Source organism: Amborella trichopoda, chromosome 3 (assembly GCF_054954075.1).
Source record: "Amborella trichopoda isolate Santa Cruz 75 chromosome 3, AtrichopodaSantaCruz75HAP2 v2.0, whole genome shotgun sequence".
NCBI lineage: Eukaryota > Viridiplantae > Streptophyta > Magnoliopsida > Amborellales > Amborellaceae > Amborella > Amborella trichopoda.
Genome location: NC_142338.1, coordinates 12,349,960 through 12,367,193, shown reverse-complemented (window position 1 = coordinate 12,367,193; position 17,234 = coordinate 12,349,960). Strand labels below are relative to the sequence as shown.

The 17,234-nt window shown below is 38.3% G+C and overlaps 1 protein-coding gene across 4 annotated transcripts in view; it reads left to right on the top strand.

The window, feature by feature from the left end:
• The window catches only part of LOC18432591 (uncharacterized), a 48,663-nt gene that overhangs the window by 24,880 nt on the left and 6,549 nt on the right, over nt 1-17,234 (top strand). For all 4 annotated transcript variants that reach the window (XM_088863471.1, XM_020666294.2, XM_011624476.3 and 1 more), the window contains 2 exons: nt 4,926-5,054; nt 8,425-8,619. In XM_088863471.1, the coding sequence (XP_088719597.1) occupies nt 4,926-5,054; nt 8,425-8,619 (324 nt within the window). The remainder of the gene's footprint in view (nt 1-4,925; nt 5,055-8,424; nt 8,620-17,234) is intronic.

Genomic DNA, 17,234 nt, shown 5'->3' with positions numbered 1-17,234 from the left:
AGAATATGGTTTTAAAGATGAAATGGCTTAATAGTCAAACAATGGCTAGATGATGGCTCGAAAGTTGTGTTAAATCCTAATGCAACAACTTTGTAATGCACATTTGAAACAACCGATGCAGGATTTGTTTACATGTGGAATAGCAACAAAAGGAAAGTATTGCTGCACTTTGGGAATCTTGTGCCATAGTCTGGGAAAGGGATGTAAATAACAACTGAGGACTCTTGCTGGGACTATCAATGAATTGAGTGGGGTCTCTGGGTATCTTCTCTTTGATCAAAGTGGCATTTTGCTAAATGAGTGCGGAGTTCATGAGGAGTGACCTTAGGAGTTAACTTAAGGCGTCAAATCAATGTGGTAACATAGCACATTATGCTGCGGCATCAATGCGGCATAGGCTTCTTGGCCACATCATTTTGGCCACTTAGGCCAGCATACATAATTCGCTTAGGCAGGCGAATTATGTAAGCCGACCTAGGCGGCACATAGGCAGCCATATTGAGGTGAGCCCATATGGCCACATAAATTGGACCTACTTGTGGATGTAAACATAGCGTACAAGCAGGGGTAAATTGTCTCCCTCCGGAGAAAGGAGGGGGGGTAGGTGGGGTGTTTAAGGGGTATATAAATCCCCCAAAACCCCTTACAACCTTTTTTTTCTTTGTTGGTTCTAAGGAGACTCCCAAATTGAATTTTATTTTCAATACCAATTTTTTGAGGAAAAACTCATATCTTATTGGCAATTTCTCCAATTGATTTCATGCTCACATGGGAAGGATATTTAGTCACGCAATAAGGCTAAGGGAGGTGCTACTTCAAATGCATTATGCAGCTGCATTTAATGACTACAAAGTATTAGAGACAAATAACCAATTAAAATGAACAATATCACATAAATCACATATTCATGCCATTCTTTGTATTCGTATAAAATTATACCTTTTTTGGATTTTTTTTAGGGTGCGGTTAGTATAGAGCCTAGGCTCTAAACAATCAAATTAGAGCCTACCTTCAAATAGTGTTGAGAAGTTTGGTTTCAAAACTGAAAATATTTGTGAAGCCTTAAAATATATTTTCATCTTTGTTTACAAAGTTAAAGCTTCAAAAATAGTGTAGATCAGTAGATCTATGAATTCTTGAAAATCTTGAAAATTGACAGTCCAAAAATGCATTACAAAATACAGTATTTCCAAAATTTGAAATCCATTTTTTTCTCATGTCCATGCATTGATGTCGAGATGATCAATTTGAGGATATTTTGGCATCAAAACAACCTCTTCTAGTGAAATTTTTGAGGTAGGGTCAAATTTGATTGTTTTTTTTGTTTTGAAATGTTGACGTTTGAATTGCTGTAAGAGAGAAGGTGCCCTACTAGACGGGACTCTCAGTGAAAAAGAATAGGTCAACAGACCCTATACAAAATGGGGTTATAAGTTTGCCCCCTTTTCAAAGTATACAGTTAGTTTTCAAAAAAGCTCAAAAAAATTGCCCGTTCGATGAGAAGTGTTCTCCTAGCAAAATTCTTTGTGGCCGGCTCAATGCAAAAACGTTATGGCTCCGTCCTTCGCCAGCAGATCCATGAGCTCGTTTGACGTCTTCGAGGTATGCATCCAAGAGACGGGCATATACTTGCAAAGGCTCAAATTTGATTGTTTAGAGCCTCGGCTCTATATAAACTTTTCCCTTTTTTTTTTTATACTTGTTACCTCACGAAAAGTGATGTGTTCTCATCAAAACGCATTGCTCATTAGGTCCCCCTAACGCCTTGCACCATATGCGCATTTGATAGCCTTGTGTTAAAGTATGTATAGTACTTTCATCTGGTTGTGAGGGAGGTAATATTGGTTGTGAAGTGGACTGAATCGTGATTTAATAGGAATTAAGAGAATGAAACTCGAATATCTTGCGTGATTGCTATTTCAGTGGGGCTAGAATATGGAACTGGTAAATGATCTTGTGCTTAGTTTTTGAAAATGTCCAAGGAGCATCTAAAGGAGGGAAAACATCAGTGCCAGCAGGCAAGGATACAATTCCCACTAAAACTTTCAGGACATTTTGCATGAGTATCTATTTTAGAATTGAGGATCAATGTAATTAAGATAAGACTGGATTGGCTGGTTCGGACGGGGAATCGGTGCCCCAACATGTTTTTTTGGGAGGTTGTAAACTTGGGTGGGGGACCATTAAATTGTACAGAAGTTGGTCAAAATTCGAAACCAGGCTAAACTAGTTGGTTTACATTTGTCCAACTGGTTGAACTGGTGTGAACCAGCTGGTTAATTTTGAACATTTTTTTATATCTTTTATATTTTTTGTTTATATTTCCTGATCAGTTTGATTGGTGAATTGACCGGTTTGACTGGTTTGGACCCGTGCCCTCACTTGTTCGATGACTAGTGAGGTCCGGATAGCACTAGTGAGAACGTTGTCTAATCATTGGGTTCCTGATACCATGGGTCTTTTGATTCATGTTTTCTAAAGAGAGAATGGGGGTCTTAAATTGAGGGGATAGGTTTCACGTGGTAGGCTTATGAATGGATGGTTGCATCGCTAGCACCTGAGGGAGCTCTCATTGGACACATAGAGTTGGCCATGATTGGGTATGCTTTGAAGAGTGTTGTAGAATGTGGGAAAATGTTGGAAAATCTTGTTATGACTGGCACTGGAAGAAGATCGAGATGACAACAAATTGAAGGATTGGAATGTTATTCGAGTGAAATAGAAGGGGACTCTAAATCTTGTCATGAAGAGGAGTCCCTTCATCAATAAGCTAGTAGTTGTTACTAGTTAGCTTGATTGTGAGATTTAAAAATGAAGTGGTTCGATCTTGCTTGCTGAAGGAAACCATTTTGTGTTGGAAGATGGGTGTGTGATCAAGTTATCTGCGATCTTGTGAGAAGAAGACATGCTAGACTTTGCTACGCATTTAATTGTCATTTTGTCCTTAATAGTGACAATGAAGGGTTAATTTCTTGATCAACAGAAGCATATCTAACGTGGCACACAATGGTGCCAGGTCGACAAACCTATATTGGGAATTATTAAAGTATATGTTAATTGAAGGGTTTACATGTGGTTCCACAGCTGTCATTGTGTGGGATGCACTTCTTGTGGGATGCACTTCTAATATATATAGGTATGTTAATTGAAATATATATATATATATATGTATACATATATGTATATGTATGCATGTGTGTATATACTGAAAGACTCACATGTTGGTTACTTATATCTCAATAAACAGACCAGAATAAAATTGAAATAATTAGTTGTGTAAAGGACTGCTCCTGAGCCTAAAACCCAAGATCCTAACTGAGAAATCTTATAACAATGTTGAAATAGGGAAGAAAGTAACTGCCTGTGTGGAGGCCTATGAGGATTATCCTTGAACCCTGAGGCAATGTGGTTGCATAGGTGATCGAACTTTTCCCCTGTGATTTGAGAATTTACATGCTTAAATCCTATTGGGTGACTATTGCAAAGTTCAAACTTCAAAGCAAGGACTCATTGCTGCGGTGGTAATATTCAAATGGGGTTTCTTTTGTTAAGTGTTGATTTCCTGTGTAGCACTTAACTGATCAACTTTTGGATTTCTCTTCCATAGTATATATATGCTTGATTGTTTCAGAATGGCATTCAGTTTCTCTGCGAGAGAGAGAGAGAGAGAGAGAGAGAGAGAGAGAGAGAGAGAGAGAGAGAGAGAGAGAGAGAGAGAGAGAGAGATTTTAATGTGATACGATCACTGTATCAGGAAGCTGAAAAAGAAAGGAAGAGAAGAATTAGGAAAACTTCCATTGCTTTTATATGTTCCTTTGTTGATCTTTTTTGTGAAACAAATTCATGGTGGTAGGTAACGTATCTGCTTAAGTTTACTACTCTATTATGTAAACTAAAACCAATAAAAGTTCAGTCTAGCTACAAGTGTTTTAAAATCTCACATTGATGAGGTGTGAATTTTGAAGATATTCCTCATGGGAACATTACACTTTTTAACCAACAACACCTTCAAGCAAATGAACAAGCTTTTTTAATCATGTGAAAGTGAGAGCGAAGCATAGAGAAAACAAAATCTTACTCACAGGGTCAATATGTGTCATTTAAATAAGGGTGTGGGTTTCTATAAGGTTGCAACCTTAAACAATCCAATTAAGATGCACCTCCAAATTGTATCATAACATGTAATTTTGGTGAAAAAAATTATTAAGATTTTCTCAAAATCTATTTTTATATCTAATTATAAAATTTTAAACTCCAAAAATGGTTAAAATCAAGTAGATCTATAAACATATGAAAATCTTGAAAATGGACCGTCTAGATAATGTATTACAAGATGCACTATTTTTTGGGACTTAATTTTTTTTTTTTTTCATATTCATACATCTCAATGTTGAAATGATTAATTAGAGGTTTTTTTTAAGATTAAACAACCTTTTTCGATGGATTTTTAAGGTGCATATGTAATTCTACATTTTAAGGTTGCAACCTTATATAAACTTTTTCCTTTAAATAAAATGGTAATGAATGGTAATGATTAACATATATACCTTTATACAGAAGAATAACTAGAATAAAGGGATAAATTTCAATTTAGAGAATCATGTGGAGGCGAAATAGTGCTACTGCATTACTGAGATGTTCATGATAAGCCAAGAGTATTTCCAGTGGTAATAGATTCATTCTTTGGCCAGTCAAATAGTACTAGATTCTTGCTGTTTTGAACAGTAAGTTAATTAGTAAAATATATTGGAATAAAGAATCTATCCATATCCCCCATATTTTTTTCCTTTATTCATATTTTGTTTCTTGGTTGTATTACTTCATTTCATAGTTATTTATATTTTTATATTTTCATGAGAGTATTTTCCCTGGTCAACTCAATTGATATTTGTTCTAATGGTTGAGCGGCATTCCTTTTTCCACAGATACCCTTACATCCGGCAACAATCTTTCAGAATGAAATTGATGGAGAAGGGATGAGCTTTGTTTTATATTTTAGAATTTCGGATAGTTATTCAAAAGAACTGCCACTTCATTTTCAGGATAGTTTCAAGGTATGGATATCATGTTTTCAAATAGTCCTTGTTTTTGGAGATCTGATTGCTTGGGTGTCTGTGGCATATTGTCATTGATTTCTTTTCAACTGATATTTTTAAAATGTTAGTTATATGAATTTATGCTACTGAGTAGATGTCATCCTCGTGTTGATTTTCAGTAAAATGAATGGTTGGGTTGTTTGATGAGAATTTTATATGTAAGCATAGGCAATTCTGCTCTTATGTTCTGGCTAAAATTTTTGTATGTTAGACTTGATCCCTTCATGGTATGTTATGTGGCATTCCGTTGCATATCATGAGCAATTTTTTGGCTCTTTGCTTAAAGGAATTTGTAGCTTCCTATAGAATGTCAGAATATCCTAACTGCCCACCTGTAAGAAATCAGTAATGATATCTTGATGATGTATATTAGTTGGGTCCAGCTTGAACTATCACCAGCCCTTTTTCTGCAATTATCTACATCAAACTAGGCAACAGAGACATACATGGATTGGATCTCTGTAGCATATGAGTCCTGCTCACACACATAACATATATTTTTCTACATTTTCAGCGGTATACAAGTGCTGCTTCATTCTGATACATGGGGCTACTTGTTGGAAATGAAAAGTTTTCATCATCAGGAATGTCGTGGTTGAAGAGTAATCCTGTTGGGACTCTGTCATGTAGATCAGATGAAGTTTGAAGAAGATAGTGTTATCATTAGCGGAAAATTACATTTTACATAGATTGTATTATGTAGTAATTGTGTGGATGTTGCAGTCCAGGAATTGGAGTACAACTTAGCAGAAATGAGAGTCACTGGAAGGAAATAAGCTGGAACGATAAAGAGGATAATCGAAAGGGTGGCATTTGTGAGATTGGGCCCCTCTCTCTAGGTCTTCCTGGAGGTCTACCTAATTTTTCTTTACGTACAAATTCTGCAACATGTTCTAACAATGAAAATCTGAACTCCTCTTCATGGATCACGTACTTGATATTCTTCATTAAAGTGAGAGGTTTAAATAACAAGCCAAGCTACTATATGGAAATAAAAGAGCTTCCTATCTACCCATACCTTGCCGTAATGTATCCTTGTCTAAGTCACCTAAAAGAAATTTCAATGTCCCTTACAGCTACAGCTGACTACGTTGTTGGACGGTGCAACATGCATTCCATGTCATTGAAGAGGAATCGTGTGGTGAAACTAATGCTTACAAGATGCACGGACTCAGTTTGGTTGTGGTTCGAGATTAAAAGTTATTTTTGTGTATCTTCCACACTTTTTTGGATTGTAAGACCCTCCATGTCATGGCATAAGCTAATCTTTCCTGGGTAATATTGTTTATGATAGCTTTCCTGTAAACGACATGCTATACTGGTTGGCTGAACGGAACCCAAATAGTTGGGATAAGGCTCGGATGATGATGATGGTGATGATAGCTTCATTTGAAAATTCTATAAATCTATTGTATACCATCATGGTACAGATTTTGACCAAACTTGTATATATAAATATTCTGTTTAAACAAGATTGCAGACGCTTCTGTAGTTTCTTTTGTAAACATTAAATAATTGTAGACCAGGAAGTTATAATTAGGTCTGTCCCTGATATAATGATGTATAGTTGTTATTTACACCAAAACTATCTTATTGGCTGTGTTGTGCTAAGCATGCAAAGGAATACAACGGAAGAGGATAAAATGGCACGATGCCCTGAACTAACCTTAATGGAAAGCAATACTTGAAGTGTTATTCAAGTATCTGTGTTCTGTGAATGAAGTTGATGACAACTATGGAATGCCTCTTCATCATAAGTCAATGTAGGCATGAAATTTTTCAATCAATTGAGGGCGTGGCCTGTGTTCAGGCTATGTGGTGGTATTGGTGATCGGAATAATAGATTCCTTTTCTGTCTTCCATTAAAATAGAGAGAACCCCAACATTCTTGGCAATCCAAACAATTGACTGCATAGTTGGAAGACAAAATTAGTCAACTCAGAAATTTGCCTGAGTCTCACCTAGACTTGGTTGACTTGGTAGAGATGTGAAGCTAAAATGCTAGGATGACAAGTAGATCATGCCTTTTAAGTGGTGGATAATGTTAATTTGACCATTGTTGATAAAAATTAGATGAGAACCATGACATTGAATGGTGTTTGGCCTCTGAATGGTATGTCATACAAGGAATCTATTCTACTGATTTTAGGTGGTTGTTAGTTGGTACTATACTTGCGATTAGGCTCTTAACGGCCTTGAGGATAAATAAGATGGATACTTGTGGGAATAAGTGATCAGGTTTACTTGTGCTAGGAGATAAGGAACCACATGACTAAACCTTTGGAAGTCCTAGAAAGTAATTTTCTATTCAAAACTTTGATGATCCTTGAGTTTTTAGTTCCCTGAATTCCATTGTTGTAGAGCAAATCATCATGTAGACGGCAAATGCCACAGTGCCCCATTTTGTTATCACGTTAAGAAAGAGGGATGGATGTGCATTGTATAGCTACATGAACGAGAACAATCCAACTCATCACCAGCCAAGTGCCTTGAGCTGGTTTGAGACGGGAAAGTTCTTTGCAATAATGTCAAGGCTTGTAGAAGTTGAAATCTTAGTTGTTAGGAGTTGGTATCGTCATGGAGACTGGTATTATATGATTCAATGAAAAAGGTTTTTGGTGCATTTTAGTCAGTAACAATTGGGGCGTGACATTATTTATTCATGTGGGTGATGTTGAAATGGGAATGAAGTTGACAAGATCAATATGTGGTTTGTGAGACATTAAAACATCATAAATACTGGCTTATGCATGCTATTATGTATTAAAGGGCTTACTCTGTTAACGACTATTTTATTGCTAAGTATTGTGGTCTATGCCAAAGTTGTGCAACACTTGCCAATATGTTAACTTTGAAAATTACATTTTATGTGAATTTTCTAATTTGTATTTGATGCATAGCAAATTTAATCTACAGTTAACAGTTTAAAAAAATAAATCCATGATCACATATTTTACAATGTGTGCTTCTGTATTTCATGGAGCTTTTGAAATTCTTGCAATGTGATGGAGGATTTATAGGCAGCATCATAGAGGAATTTTTTTAATATTTATGATAGAGTTTGAATTTTGAGGAGTATACAGGATTCGTTAGTTCTGTTGAAATGTTGATTTTATTTGTTGGTAAAGTTGACTCTGATACTCATTGCCACAGGGTGGCCATCACCATCCAATCAATAGGTTGAGTGGCCATCCCTTAATTAATTACCTCCTGACCCATTGAGTGGTTAATGTGACCCTGTGAACCACAGGTTCCTCATTGTCCTGTTATTACCATGCACTTTCCTTTTTTTTATTCACTAAATACATTCTTGGAATACTTGAAGCAGAAGCTAATTGCTGATGAAGTAGAAAAGGTTAGAGGATTTGCTCTGGACACGATATTACCCTTTCGAGAAAGATTAAAGATTCTAGGGCGTGTGGTAAATATTGAGGAACTCCATCTAAGTGCTGCAGAAAGAAAGCTAATGCATGCTTACAATGAAAAGCCTGTCCTTTCACGACCTCAGCATGAGTTTTACCTGGTAAGTTATACTTAGATTTGTCAAGATTATGAATATTATTCATGTTCCTTTATGAATTCATTGAAAATTTGAGTTTTCAATTGTCATTATTGTACTTGTAACTTGTTTAGCTAGAATTCTAAGATTGCTTCGTTATTTTATTTGTAAAGTGACTATTTATTGAATACTGAGAGAAATGTACATCAGTTTGTCTCTACAAAAGTTTAGTGTAAGTACATTCAGTCTAGGTATAGGTATATAAGAATGTGATCTGTGGATATTTTGCGCAAAATTCTGAGGGGAATCCAGAATGTGTGACAGTCACCTTGTGATTGTCAAATTTTGCGTGGGAGCTCCATTTTTTGCGAGTCTCTCGCCTTTTGAATTTGATTCATGACATATATGTCTAAAGGACACTTGAAATTCATCCAAAATTTGTGTTAAATGGGTTGCAGTCCCTAAGAATGAGGGATTGTTTTTTTTCCCCCCAGTTGATGACATTCATCAATTCTCCTTCGGCGAGCGGGGGGAGCCCAGCTAGATTCGGAAGTTTCTTCCCACTGAGCAGGGTAATGGCTTCTGGAATGGTGGAGTTTGTTTGACCAATTGGGCCTGAGCATGCAAGGATGGTTCAACTGTGCACACTTCCTGCAGTAGCCTAGACCCAGTGAAGCAAATTTAATATAAAGGACCACATCTTGGTGGCCACCTTGCAGATTAAGATACTCAATAGATTCTTCTCTATCATGATTCAGTGTGCAACTATTTGTGATATGGACCCTCTCTGTTGCATGTGATTGACTGTTAGTAAATTCGGATATGACCAGCCAGTTGATTGCTTGGATCTTAGGCGGGACTGGGAAAATCCAAGCTCTGAAAACCACAGAAGGGAATGATTTGGTATGGCTACTTTGGGTTAGATCAAAGTAGAAAGAGTAGACTGAGATGTCATTGCCATGTTAGGGGTTGAAGTGTTGTTCGTGGGTTCAGCACCACTACCAAGTTCAAAAACTCTTCATTGCTGACTTTTCTTTGTAATTTTGGAAACCAAACAGTTTGACCATTTGGAGGTCAATGACATTGGGTGATGCAAGCCCCTTGGTCCAGAGCAATTGGAACAGATTAGGGAATTCATCTTCCAGGGGTCTTTCACCCCACCAAGCATCATTCAAAATCCTAATTTGGTCCCCAGCTTTTGGCTCAAATCGAACTCCTTTTTCAAACTCCAAAAAGTATGGCACCACCCCTCCCACATGCACGAGGCCTGGTCATTTGGGGTCCCTTTGGGGATCCTACCAGGTCATACTTGTGCATTATGACCTGCTGCAAAAAAAGTTTCCTTTTGATTGACAAAGTGCCACGGCCACTTGCCTTAGATGGCTGTGTTGGGTTTGTTCGGCTTTCCGATGCATAGTCCAAATCGTTTGGATTTGTAAACTGTTCCCATTTGATGTGATGCAACGGGTGTGACTCACTGGTTCCACTGCAAGGAAGATCCCTCCTAAGATGCTCCAATCCAGCATTCAGATTTGGGTGAGCTGGTACACCAGGATGTGGACAGGGTGGATTTGATATGAGTTATTCCCCCATGAAGCGATAGAATCTGGCCTTTGCGAGCAGCCAGTCTTTGCTTGAGCTTTTCAATAATGCCATCCTATTGATGCTTTGAAGATATGCCTAAGCAAAGCGGTAGACCAAGATATTTGCTAGGCCCCACACGCTGTCCTCTTGGCCAAGTTGCTAACTAGTCCTGGTTTTGGCTTGGTTTTGTCCATGTTGATTGTCAGACTTGTGGCGAGCTCAATACATCTAAAGAACAACCAAAGATTGTCAACTGTTCGAGATGAGCATCATAAGAGATGCGGGTATCATCAGCGTATTAGAGGTGTGATATTGTTGGACATTGAGAGGCTGCAAAGCCTTTAAGGAAGTTCCGTTACAAAGGTTCATGATATAAATACTGAAAATTTCAGCAACTATGGCAAAGTGAAAAGGGGAGAGATTGGAGATCTGTGGATGTGGGGAAGAAACCTTGAGGTGTACCATTGATGAGGACAATGAAGAGGGGGGATGGGATGTAACCCACAACCAATTTGTCCATATTTGTCCAAAACTCATATGTTTCCAGTAGTTGGGCTGGGATGTCTCAGTCGACATGATCGTATGCATTTTCCCAATCGAGCTCCAAAACTAACACAAAGTTTTTGAGATGTGTCGGGACTAGATGTAATCTTTGGCTATTAGTGTGCCATCAAGGATTTGACTTTGTCGAGCAAAACCCCTTGAGATGGAGCGATGAGTAGGTCAAAATACTGTGGAAACCCATAAACCTAAACCTTTGAGATAGTCTTGTGTGTACTGCTGTTAGACTTATGGGCCTAAAGTCTTTCATCTCCTTAACACCTTAAACTTTTGGTATAGGTAGAGCTGTTAACTGTACAGTGGGCTTTCTGGTCAAGCCGGCTGTGTAGACTGGGGACTGGCCTGTATTTAGGGCCCAAGGCGGTAGTAGAGGCTAGTCTTAATTTCAGGCCGGGCTCCGGCCATCCTCGGCCAGCCCAAAATTATATAGTCTATACATAGACTATTATATTATAAATTCACAATCAAGGTTTCAAAAAACGCTAGGCAGCCTGCCTGGTGCCCAGAACCTCGGGCGCCTCGTAGTTTTAGAAAAACGAAAAACGTCTAGCCCGCTTGGGTGCCCACCTAGGTACATCCGCCCTGGGCGCTCGCCTAGGTGCCTGCCTAGGTACAATCGCTCGTGTAGGGCCGCCTGGGTCTTGGAGGGCGGATTTTTGGTCCAGGCCACCTAGGTGGGCTCCTAGGCGCCAGGCAGACCGGTTTTTAAAACATTGTTCACAATCTATAATGTAAGCTTTCAAATCCTATGGTCTATAGAGTAGATTTAATTGTTTGTTTATAATTTTGCAAAATTAGGACAATACATTTTCTTTATTCTCTGTACACTCTAACATGTCCTTGCTTTCCTTGCTTTAACTCTTCCAAATGGAGACAAACAGTGGGTGCACAAGCGACTCAAGAAAGAATTGCATTAGTGGGTTGGGTTATCCCTGCGAAACCTATTTGATCAAGAATGCTTAGACCTTTGATAAATTGGTAATTCTGCACATAACCCACATCTAAGGAGGCCCAAGTAACCATATCTCTCTTAGGCATTAAACCATTATTTTGTGACTTCCATCTCTCCAAATCTCGTATATATCATACCCAAGTCTCACATGAAATCCAACTCCCAAATTGTACCTCTATGCAACTCGCAAAAAGATTGATAACCTAATTTCTTAATAAAATGCTGAAACGAAACCCCCATTTTAGAGCAATGCCATGGCAATTCTGCCGCTTTTAAAGAGCGAGCATCTTATAACAGGCAGTGATCAAGAATGTGAATGTGAAGTTATCCGTGTCTACCCTTCTTCAACTATTCCCTTAAAGAAGATGCACGCTTTTGAGGGAGAGGAGCTTTGGCCATAGCCTCTAATAATGGTGTTCAGAATTAAGGTTTGAGATGAACTTGTTTATAAGATGGGTCTACAATATCAAACCAGTGATATTACAATATCCAAGCATAAAAGGAGATGGGTTTACAATATCAAACCAGTGATATTACATTATCCAAGCATAAAAGGAGAGAGAGAGAGAGAGAGAGAGAGAGAGAGAGAGAGAGAGAGAGAGAGTGAGAGAGGGCTTAGGCTGTATGTGGTGTAGTAGAGAGAAAAAGATTAACAAAAGAGCCACTAATCAATCGAAGGGAAGGGGGATGTTGGAAGTGAGTGACGAGAGAGATGAGGGTTTAGTCGTAATCGGCTACAGGGAGAGAGAGGTAAAGGACATGTGCATTACAAATTGTGTCAAAGCAAAATAGGAAACCTTGCTTTCTCATTGTATCTATCAATTCAGGCCGCGCTCGGCTTAGGTCTTAGCAAAGATATTTGGGCAGGGCCCTAACTTAGCCAAAAAAAAAAACTGAGGCCTAGGCCAGTCTCTTTTTTAGCTTAGAAATACTCAAGTCTGGTTGGGGTAGGGACGGCCCTGCCCATTAACAACACTATATAACGGCAATGAATGAGTTCATCTACTATATATAACCCTTTTATGGTAAAATTCCAAGAAAGTGGAGATAAGTTGGGACCAAGTGTCCCAAAACTGGTGGAACAGGCCATAGGGGACCCATCTTACCTAGAAGTCTCAGGGGACCCATTTTACTCGGAATATCTTTGCCAAGATAGGCCACAACTTCTCAATTTCTTCCTCTAGGAATGGCCATTCAATCCACTCAGCCTCTTCTTATGGAGATGAAGTTAAGACCATAATTACCTTGAACATAAGTGACAAGAGCTCCAAGATCGGGAGCTGGAGTATGGAGCGAGGTAGGCTCGAAGGGAATGAGATCCGTACATGGTGAGGTAAAGGAGTTGACATCCCGAACTTTTAGGGAGCGCGTTCCATATATTCATCGGAGCGAATTCCTTACTGAATGGGATCACGTTCTGCTGTGATTAGGATCTAGGTTCCCGAAGTTCACTTATCCACTGTATTGTAATTTGGGAGCGAATTCTATTGAACATCATGTTTAACTTTTTTCAAATCTATAAACTTAAGTATCAATGTAAACAAGAATCATGTCATTGAAATTCTCTTTGACTTTTTGTTATCATAGGAAAATGATTTCATTTGGCACCAATCGGTTGGATTGGACGACTCCCACTCGAATATCGAGATGATCAGCTGATTGCATGTAAGAATGCTGCAATAGATTACTTCAAAAAAAAAATGATTAGTTATCGCTAAGCTCTCCTTTGTAATGCTAGAAGAAAGGAAAGACATTAGCTTATGTAATTCCCAATAACTTTCCTCCATCAAAGATTGCTAGGGCCTCAATGACATATACACGAGAGAGACCTTAATTTTTCAAGTATACATGTCATTCCATCACCCTTTAGGCAACTACATGAGTGGCTCGATTTGGCTGACCATCGCTCAAGCGATAGAAGTCCTTGGGGAGGCATGCCATATATGAAGGAATCGCCCAGAATCGAGTTCCCATTAACATAAGTGGCAAGATTTAGCTGACGAAGGCTGACGTATAGATAGCAGCTGTTGCGCCCTTAGATCTGGCCATAACACATGATGTGTAAAGTTATGAACTGTAAAATATGTAGGAAATTATGGCATTTAGAAAGTTTGAAAGTCATAAAAATTGGAGATCGACACTCCATTATACATGAAGAAAAGAACGTTATGGTGAAACTCACTCCCAAAGTAGGTGATACTCAATTCTAAGTTGTATTCGCGGTTCTTCTTACTCATAGAACCATGATTTTTAGCATAGGGATCTGGATCCCATTAACATGGATTTGAGTTCCTTGATTTCTTAGATTGAGATCCCAAATATCATGGAATTGCCCGGAATCGAGATCCTGGGTCTCAGAGCTTGGGATCGAGCTTCCATAGCAGAAATGACTCCTCCTTGGAAGATATTGGTAACTATGATTAGGACTAGAATCTTAGGTCTTGACAGAGGCTTAGATGCGAGGTGTATTTTGAAAGAATGAGTAATTATCAGATTGATCTCATTAAAGTCGTTAATGATGTTTCCCCTGTCTTTAAACTTGAAGGATAGAGATAGACATTCTACTCCAGAAGAAAGCAATGTTTCCATCACCCTCATCTGGCCCATTTTACCTCTAGGTCTTTAGTGCCAAACGATCTCTAGTTTTAAGACCATCTTAAATTTTTCCTTTGATTATTGCCTTCTAGCTGTTGGGGTTTGTGGCCTTTAAATCCCTTGAAAGCATGTAGATAAAGAATTGTAGTGGATAATGTCGGTTGACTGAAATAGGATTAAGCGGTCTATGGTTCTGGTCATGTTCAGAACCCTTTTTCCTAGGCATAGGGCACTACTATAGATGGTTTTTTGGAGGGTTATCCCTTGTTGAGGTCTGAGAGATGCTTAGAGATGGATTGTAGTTCTGGAGGGTTTCTTAGCCTCATGTGTGTAGAGTAGGCCTATGAGAGTAAGGATTAAATCTTCAAAAAACTTCTGCACGACATGTATACATAACACTCCATACCAAGAAGCAACCCTAAAAAGTGATACATGTATATATATGCATAGAGCGTCCCCCTTGCACTATAGTGATATGTTCGTGTGACTTTTTCTTAAGGGGGAACCTATAATCTACATTCCATGACAGTGGTTTCACTATATATTGGGCACCTTTGATGAGCCAATCATGAGCCCTTGTATGAGACCACGTGTCATGGGTCTCGTTTGTTTGGGTTTAAAAAGATAGTCGAGGATCACAATTGTAGGGTCGGGTGGAATCCCCTGATAGTCACTTTTCTTGATCCATTGGTAATAATCCACTTCTTAAAATTTTAGTTTAGGCATAGATATTTCATTGATTTATATGAATCTTTTTAGAATTTTTAAAATAAATTGTCAGTATTAAAAAATCTTGAAAGGGCATTTTGGAAAATTTTGGAATTGTGGAGGGGCTAGAAAGAGCACATGGGAACCGAGCTCCACATGTGAACCACAACCACATGTGTGGGATGTGGGACCTATAGGGCCTACACATCACACAGTGGTGGAACGTCCTTCTCTCTTCTTGAAATTCTTTTAAAATAAAAGAATTTTTTTTTAATGAAATCTTGAGGAAACATAGTTACAAGGATCTTCTAAGGAGGGGGTTGCTCTTGCTCCAGAAGCTTGATCCCACACTCTGAGACACACGATCTCAATTTTGGGTGATTCTTTCATATATGGGGTCATGATCTGAGAAATCAGGAACTCTATCCCATGTTAATGGGATCCATATCATGGTTTCATTAATAAGCGGAGCCGCGATTCAACCAACTTGGATAGAGTATCCTCTACTTTGGGATCAAGTTTCACAAGCACATTTTTCGGTTCACGAATATTGGAGTGTGGGTCTCCAATTTTATTATGTCGTACAAACTTTCTCAATGTCATGATTTCCTATATATTTTACAGTTCACAACTTTGCACACCTTGTGAAATGTGACTTATATTTAGTTTCAAAGGAAGGCAAGAAGAGAGGGCAAGGAGAGAGGTAAAAAGTTGGAAGGAGATACTCAAGTTAGTCACTTTTAGTTCTATTAAGGAACCAGGTCGCGATCAATATGCTTGTCTTTCTTGGGGCTAGGTCATTGGATCTTGTCCACCCCTAAAGTACTTCGATTGCTTTAGTATTGGTGAACCAAATCGACCACTTATGGGGTTGCCTTATGGGTGATGGAATAATATGTATGTTTGGAAATGTGAGGTTTCGCTTGTATATGTCATTGAGCCCCTAACAATCTTTGATGGTGACGAGGTATTGGGAATTATATGCAGCAATGTTTTTCCTTTTTTTGGTTTTGCAAACGAGAGATTAACAATCATAGCTTTTCCTTTTCTAAAACAATTGATCGCAGCATTCTTAAATGTAATCATCAATTGATATTCGAGTGGGAGTCATACAATTCAACAGATTGGTGAAAAAAATGAGGACTTGTATGTACGTAGGCAGACCAATGTAGGTAGGTGTGCAATTTTTGTAATAGACCCACATGAGTAATTTTTTAGAGTAATTCTTGCATAAGTAATTGTTTATATCACCCTCCATTCCCACCACTACCATATAAAAAAAATTCTTTTTATCAGGATGTGTGACGAACTTTTTGTTGACAGCTCAAAGGACAAATTAAGATGAAAAAGATGTGAATTATGACCTGTCAATGGTGCAATATCACCTAAATAGAAAATTCTTGCATAGCAATCTCTGTGAGTGAGGTTGGAAGTGGTTGCACAACATCGTAAACTCTGATTGTATGGTAACGATCTACCAATGATAGCAAATTGTCAAAAGAGAATTTCAATGGTATGATTCTTGTTTATATTGACACTTGAGTTTCTTAATTTGGAAAAAATCAAACATATTGTTCAATGGACCGGCCCAAATTACAATACTATATATAATTGAACTTTGAGAACCTCGTTTCTGATGATTAAGGAACCTGATCTCGCTTAATAAGGTATTCACTCCTGAGCATATATAGAACGTGCTTCCTAAAAGTCAGGGATGCTGATCCCTTTACCTAAACATGTATGGACCTCATTCTCCTGTTCGTGGAACTTCGAGCCTACCTTGCTCTGCGCTCCCACTCCTGTTCCTGGTAACTATGCGAGGAAATCTTTTAAAAAGACTGACCATATTTTACAGGAGTGGAGATTATTGTGTCTGGAAAATATTCTTTCAATCTTTGAATTCGACCCAATCTTTTTGACTTTGAATTCCTACAATCTTTTGTGAGAGAAAAGGAAGTTCTAGTCAAAATAGAAGATGTGTTTTGATTGTTCCTATCGTAGGTTGACTAGAAGTGGATGTGGGTCAAAGAATCAAGCGATAAGATTCCTAGATTCCTCCCTAAATCATGATAAGCTGATTCATGGCAATGAATGGCTTAAATTTGTTTCTCGCACCTCATAGTTTACCTAAGAGTCCAATGGCCAAGATGAATTCTATATCAAATAGGCATACCTAGATCCTCTTGAAAGCTATAAATATAAGGATGCCCCCTCACTCTCACCATATAGATTTCTAGCC